Below are 7,517 nucleotides of genomic sequence, written 5' to 3' on the forward strand. Positions count from 1 at the left end.
TGCATGATCTTCCCTTTAGGAACTCATGACGGTATTGACAAATGACTGCATAGCCTTTCTAGTTCTTTTCAGTAATTCCAAAAACAACCTGCTCCATAATTTTGTAAGGCACTGAAGAGAGACTAACAGGCTACCAAATCTTCTTTCTTGCCTTTCTTGAAAGCTAGAATAACATTAGCTATTTTCCAGTCGCCTGGGTCATCTTTAGACTCTAAAGACTGATGATAAATAAGAGATATCTCGATAGAGGGAGGTACAGCTATATATAGCTGTTTTTAATACAGATGATATTAAAAGACACAGACACTGAGCTTTCCTAAGACTTTAAAGAAATTTTGCTTAAGTTCAGTAGAATGTAACTTAATAGAGTCAGCTACTCCACTGGTGTCAGGCAACAGTACATAGGCAGACACATTTAATGGGATTTTCCAGAGTTGTACAGATGAAGACTCTTAGTATGAAAAGCATGTACGAAGCATAGATTAAGATATTCTTTAATTCTAGGCTTACACCAATGGATCTCATGTTGAAGTTTCTATTCTCATCCAAGTTACACACTTAAGTTTAGCTGTATCATATATATAGCTATATAATATATATATTTAGCTATGTATATTTATAGCTAATATTTTTTAGCTATATATATCATACAGTATTGCTCCCTTCAAAGCCATTACTTGCAACAATTTCCATGACAGAGCATTGTCTCCCGAAACTAAAACGGGAGATAACTTCTGTAAAGAACATGCAGTACTTGAGATTTATGGCATATTTTCTCAGCGCTTTCTAGCCAGGTGAACTTCAGAAACCCAAATATCCTTCCAAATTTGCGTCATCTAAAAGGCCTCTTTTCCAAAGCCATAAATGGTAGTTCTACATCTCTACAGAATATTTAGCAGCACACTTAGCTTTTGCCACATAATCTTAGAGTAGCCATTTAAACAGTGAATTCACATTTTTACATTATTTTTTCACATTATTTAAAGGAAACTGAATGAAAGCTGGAAGCTTAAAAACTTGGCAGAACAGATACAAAGGGAAAAAAAGCACCATCACACCAAAAAAACATTTTGTTTAGCTGGCTCTCCCACTGGATCGGTAAACAAGTGTCATAAGGGAAACAATCTAGATAAATGTTTTTTTTTCCCTAGTCTATCAGTTCTTGATAAAAATAAACACCAGTAGGTCATTACCTTTATAACCAAAATTCCTTTATAACCAAAATTCCTTCAGCATAGAACTACTAAGGCTATTTCTTTCTACTGGTAACCTGTTATTGGTTATGGACAGGTGTTACTCGTCACCTCTTAAACATTACACTTCTCAGAACCTACAGTACTCTCAGCACATGCCAAAGACAAAAAATGACTGCCTTCAGAATTAGTTTCTACAAAAACATTCTGTTTTCTTGAACGTTCTTAAAAAAGAATTTCTTGAAGGCAAGAATGTGCACAATTCCAGATCCTGGGAAGAAACCAAAGCACTGCTATACTCAAACACTAGCTCATAAAGGTTTTTTTATTATTGTATTGCACAGTGAATACATAAGAGAAGTGGAATAAAAACGCAATACACTCACCACATCGTGACAGAAGATCACTGCAACTAAGGTTGGAGGTATCAGATTATCTTGACGTGCATGCGGTAACAACATCACTTCCCTGACTTCAGAAAAAGACACCAGGTAAATCTTTACTTCTTGCTTTTAGCACCTGGTATCTGGGAATAAATCCACAGCTCTGTGACACTTACTTATTGCTAACTTACCTAAAGTGTTTTTGACCCTGAGAGGGCTTAGAAAAGCACAAGAAATTTTTAGCACTTAACACAGACTTCTCACCTGTTTTAGACCTGTTTCTCTATGCAGGCACCTCACCAACCACAGCACAAGATTACTGGATAGATGTAGGCTACAATCTAAACATGTATCAACAGCAGCATAGGCTCATCTCTAAAAGCAGAGTCTCAAATCCTGTCTGACATCGTTCACTTATCAGAAAGAGATTAGTGCTTCACTATTTCTCCTCCCTGAAGTATAACACTCTTCCTATTAATCCAGAAGTAACAGTGAGCATGAAAATCACTGCCCACCAAATGGATGTGGTCTCCCAGGCTGTGTTCCTGATGTCAGTCTGCTGTCCTCATGCCACATAAGAAGTGAAAGTAGCATTATTTATTTGAAGCTTTCCTTGCTACACATTGGCAAAATCAGGTGTGCTTCCACAAAATCCTAATTCTCACACAGATTTACTCAACAACAAGCAGCAATATTGTATTTTCCCTAAGTTTCTGTAAAGTAGAACTGTCTAATGTAGTGATGGAGAACTCTTAGCTACAGTTACCAAAACAGCCATACTTGTAATATAGATAACTCCATTACTCAAAGTAAACTAAACGCTCCCTTAAAAATAAAAATAAAAATCTTAGACGCCATTTTCCACAATAATATAGTAATAGTTCAATATACAAAAAGAAAAGCAAATGTTCAGCAATAACTATCACCTTTTATTCAGCTTTTTTCCCCCACCTCAATAGATATAGCAAATATTTCCCTATTAAAAAAAAAAAATCAGACAAAAGTAAAGGCAAATTGTAACAGATTGAAACAGTCTCACAGGTATTTAACTTCCACAAAAGTTCAGCTTTGCTTCTGTAAGATGCATCCTGAGCTTCCCGTATCATGGCAGCCTGTAATATTTTCCTTAGTGTTCCCATTGAAGAAATCTCCAGCTTACTGAATAACATAGCTATTTTGAAACCACACATTCAGCCATGTCTGCTCCCTCAGCAGACCTTACTACTTGTAGAAGCAATGTGCACACAGGCAGTGAGCAATAAACCAGGCTTTACTGATGTAAACCATTAACCACTATAACCACACTTCTTCTCATATACCTCTCTCTGAGAAGACAACCAATCAGAGTGAGCATTAAATAAGAACATTTAACTGGAACACGTTACATGTGCTTCCTTTGCCTCCCCAGGAAACTAACGAAGACTTAAAGTCACAATTTCTTCATGTTTGTTCGCTGTTAAAGAAAGGGCTCAAAGAGCAAAGCAAGGAAGCCAACAAGAACACAGAAAAATGCAAAGCAAAATCATTTGCCATCTCAGAACAGTACCAATAGTAGGTAATAGAAAATTGAAGTACACATTTTGAGTGTATTATTACACTATCAAAATATTACAAGAGAAAAAAATAATGTCTCTCAACAAGTGCATCCATGGGTAAAATAGCCTCCCGTCAAGGTCATGGCATATTTTATTTAAAATAGAGAACCTTTGGACTTCAGAAACAGAAAGAGAAGCCTTATTTATTTAGGAAGAAACTATTACACTTGCTTGGCTTTCCCTTGGTTCTTTTCTTATCTGCACTCCTAGAAAAGCCTGTCCCTCAGCTCAGATGTTGATGTGCTATGGAAGTCAGAGAGGCCAAAAGAGGAACAGGAGAAACAGCTGAGCACATGCCAAACAACAAGCCTTAGACTATGCTGAAAAAAGAAGTCCAAATTGCAAGTCTTCAGCAAGATCTACTTTTTAAGCTTACCGGATTTGTATGTTTCATCTCTTTGACAGAAACCATCCTTCAGGAAAGGAAATGCCCTCATTACCCCTTCTTAGCTCCTTCTGACAAAACTTTCCATTTCAAGAGAAGAAAATGTGCCCTATCAGCTTGCTCCAGCTCCCCAGGAGGAAGAGGAGGAGGGCAGCTACGCTCATTTCTCCCTATTGGCATTCTTTTTCCAGGTTAGAATTACCATCCAAAGCAGCAAAAAGTTTTCAGAGTAAACATCAGCAAGAGAATGCACAGCACTGCAGGCTTCTTTAATATGAAGTACATTACTATATTAGGTTACTGGTGAAAACAAGGACTCTACAACTGTGATTACGAGTGCCATAGCCGCAGCAGCTGTGAATAAAAAGCTTTGAGTACTTAAACAGAGTACTAGGGAATACTGAACACCTCTTAGATTAAAGAATACCAGTTCTGAAGACACTTGTTTCATGCTAAACTGAGTTCAGAAGATAAACTGCCCAGGCTTGTAAAGCCAGCCTGCATAGTATTGCTCCAGCTTGGGCAATTCAAGAGAGTACAGCATGCATCATCAAATCTCCATTACATAAATTTTCTTTAACAGGTTAGGCTAGTGCTGAGGCACACATTAGCTGAATTGACCAACCTGTCCTTAATACAGGCCTTAGAGTTAACCACAGCAAGGGCACAATCACTTGCAGATCCCTCCATAATCCTTAGCCTAGCTGACTGTGACCAAACAAGACTTTCCCGTAGCACACAAACACTTCTTGAGCATGATCCTTTTTGTCTGGCCACAACCCTCACAGGCACAAAGGCCAAGGATGGGTTTGTTGGTTTGTTTTTTCTTAATGGATAGGGAATCCCCAAGTAACCAATTAAGCTGGCTTTAAGACTTTGAAAAACCAGGGCAGCACAGAGTGAACTTAATGGGAAGCAGATCTGGCCCACTATTTTAAGTAATCTTTAGACAGTTGAGGGGGGGAGAAGGGGAAGGCTTAAAGTTTTGCTTGAAGATTGCTGTGGCCAGGAATATTATTTTGCCCCTAAGCACATCTGTCCTAGATTTGCAACCTGTTCCAGAAGAATACAGATACGAATACTTTTAGAACAGAAATTCAATGGTAATAGCTCTTGACGCGCATACAACATATGCTCTGAGTTCACAACTGGACACATAATCGGTGGACACTTTCATTCTGGTAACACAGCAGCCAGGAAAATAAATCCTGGTAGAGGAACATTACACACACTTGTAGCACCTTGAAATCATCGCACAGGAAAATCCTGAGTCTGACAACCATTTGTTTTCACCAGGTGAGCATACTCACAACACTGTCACATTCATACAGCTTCTTGGGCTTATGTCTTCAATGCCAGTTGGCAACCAAGACCTAAACTACTAGGCTTGCATAGTTTGGGGGGAATTAAACAAAGGCATACAGTTCATAGTACTTCCTTTTAATGCACAGTGGAAAGCCAGAGCTGAAGGACGAGGCATAAATCGGCAAAAAAGAAAACGAATATAAATATGAGTCTGGCATTTCCTTGAGCTACAAGGAAGCATAAGGAAAACCACAGCTCTTATCATCACGGACTTCAGTAGTGAATAGCTAAATTGCACCACTAAGTCTGGACTTCAGAGCAGTCGTCTTAGTTGAGACCTAGTTAGGTTCCCTGTAGGCAGGAAACAACTTCAAGAACATCTTTTTTCAAAGCTTCAGGGATAAACAAGTATTTCCAAGTACTTTCAGAGGAAAAATCCTACGTTAAGATCTATATGCATACAGCAGTAAGTTAAAGAATAAATAGCTCATATCCTTCATGTTCCATGTAAACATTATTTAGAAGCACACTGCTTTCACAAACATAACTAGCACTAACATTCCCCACTAAAACACAAATTTTAATACCTAATTAAAAAAAATAACACAAATGTGCATAAAAACAACTAGCTCATATCTGAACTGCAGAACATCAAGCTTAATAGTGAAGGCTGGTGAACGTGTAGACATAAGATGCCAGTGGTACGGGTAAGTTTTGTTACAGAAATGACCATCTCCACGATAAAGCCAGCACCTGCCCTTCCTCTTTGAACTTTCAGATTCTACCAGCAAAAAACATTCAAGTGCTCACTCCATTACCTATTCACAACTCTCTCAGACACCAGCAGATCACGCACAAGTCTCTACAGAAAACATGAGCTCTTGAGAGCTCATCTGGAAAAAGTCTGTGTGCCTTCTGCATACTATTCCTTAGATACAGCTTTTTCCAGGTGCTTTTATATTTTTTACATGCTTTCGTAAGGATGTCCTTTTTTTCCTCTAAGAGATAGAGTATACTGATACTTGGCAGCAAACTGAACAATATTCAAACAATACACAGTGCTTATGCAGGACAGTTGGACTACAGCTAAATTGCTAACTACCTGTTCTACCAACTGTGAATTCCAACTACTTGCTTACTGATAGCAGCAGGAGTTGATTAATAACCTGTTCCCACCGGTACTTACTCACTCCTTACACTGGAAACAAACCTTAGCCTTGCAGAAATCACAGCCTCTACTCAGCGCCCTATGATTTTGCAATGATTCACTCCAACACACAATGAGATAAAAGCATTTCACATTATCTCTCCACACGACAGAGTTAGAAGTACCAACTTTCACAGCCTGCCCTGAGGTGCTGGCGCTGGCATATCCGCACCTTCCAACTGAGGAAAGGAAGAAGCTGGTTTTCTACTGTCTCATCCAAGAACAACTCCGCAGCTGCCAAATACAGAACACCAGCATCATGCAGAACCGTACAGCAACCCAGTCCTATACTTTCACGCATTTCTCAGATGCTCTGTTATACAGGTGTATGCCCTACCTCAGCAATGGGGCACTGACACGTGTTCAATTTAAAAACTCACCCTAGCACGGCCTTTCAAAACAGAAAGAAAAGGAAAAAAAGAAAAAAGACGGGATAAAATCTGCTATGTGATTCATAAATTTCCTACAGCTAAGTTCAGCAGGAGCCGTGCCTTACACACCCTTTTTGAAAGAGCTACTGAGCATAAGCAACACGTAAAGCAGCGCTTTAAGCGCACGCCGCCAGAAGCCGGGTCAGCACCGCAACGCGCTCCCCCTTCCCTGCGGGAGCCGCTCCTTCTGGAGCAGCCCGCACTCGCCGGGTGACACACAGCCACACCGCCGACAGCCGCACGACGCAGCCACTGCATCCCTCCGGCTGAGAGGGCACCAAAAAGGAAACGTTCGGGCAGCGCTGTTAAGACGCGAGGCATTCCGCTTGTACTTTGCACCGGGCAACAGCGGAAGGGTGCCCGCCAGTCGCAGCGGGCTGCAGCCCACACCTGCCCTGCCCTGCGCTGCCCGCGCGGCTCCCCGGCCCGCCCTCCACGCGGGGCCTACAGGGCAGCACCGCATCTTCCGGGACGGCCGCTCCCGGCAGCGGAGCCCGGGGCACCTGCCGGCCCGCCCGCCTCTCCCCGCCGTCGCCGGACAGGCGATATTGCGCGGAGCCGGGCGCCGACTCGGAGCTGAGTTAAAAAGGGAAGGGGGGAAAAAAAGGGGGAAAAAAAAAAGAAGAGGAAAGGAAAGGCGCGGGCCGGCGGCCGCTCGCTGTGCGGCAGGGGAAGGGGCCGCCCGCGCCTCAACTTTCCTCAACTCCCGGCTCGCCCTCTCCCCGACGGCGGCCGGGCCGAGCCGGCTGCGGGACGCAGCGGCCGCGGCGCGGGGTGAGCGGGATGCGGGTGGGCAGGCCCGGCCTGCGCTGCCCCCGCCGACGCGTCGCCAGGGCCCGAGCGCTGCCCGCCGTTACCTCCTCCCCGCCGCCGCTCTCCTCCGTGCCGTTTCCGACGCTCGCCATGTTCCCGCTCCGCCGCCCGCCGCTCCGGGATGAACGCGGCCGCCGCGCCCCGTCCCGCTCCCCGCAGCCGAGTCCCCGCCTCTCGCTCTTCCCGGCCGCCCCCGCTCCACCCT

General features: G+C 43.1%; 1 protein-coding gene across 1 annotated transcript in view; it reads right to left on the reverse strand.

Moving 5' to 3' along the window:
• Positions 1 to 7,413, reverse strand: part of TTC39B (tetratricopeptide repeat domain 39B) — a 91,655-nt gene extending 84,242 nt beyond the window's left edge. The window contains exon 1 of the mRNA XM_042826811.1: positions 7,357 to 7,413. Coding sequence (XP_042682745.1) covers positions 7,357 to 7,404 — 48 coding nt within the window. The 5' untranslated portion in view covers positions 7,405 to 7,413. The remainder of the gene's footprint in view (positions 1 to 7,356) is intronic.
• Positions 7,414 to 7,517: the final 104 nt, after the last annotated feature.

The sequence above is a fragment of the Centrocercus urophasianus genome, unplaced genomic scaffold, assembly GCF_019232065.1.
Source record: "Centrocercus urophasianus isolate 14NV4802_14NV808 unplaced genomic scaffold, USGS_Curo_1.0 seq_27, whole genome shotgun sequence".
NCBI classification, from domain to species: Eukaryota; Metazoa; Chordata; class Aves; order Galliformes; family Phasianidae; genus Centrocercus; species Centrocercus urophasianus.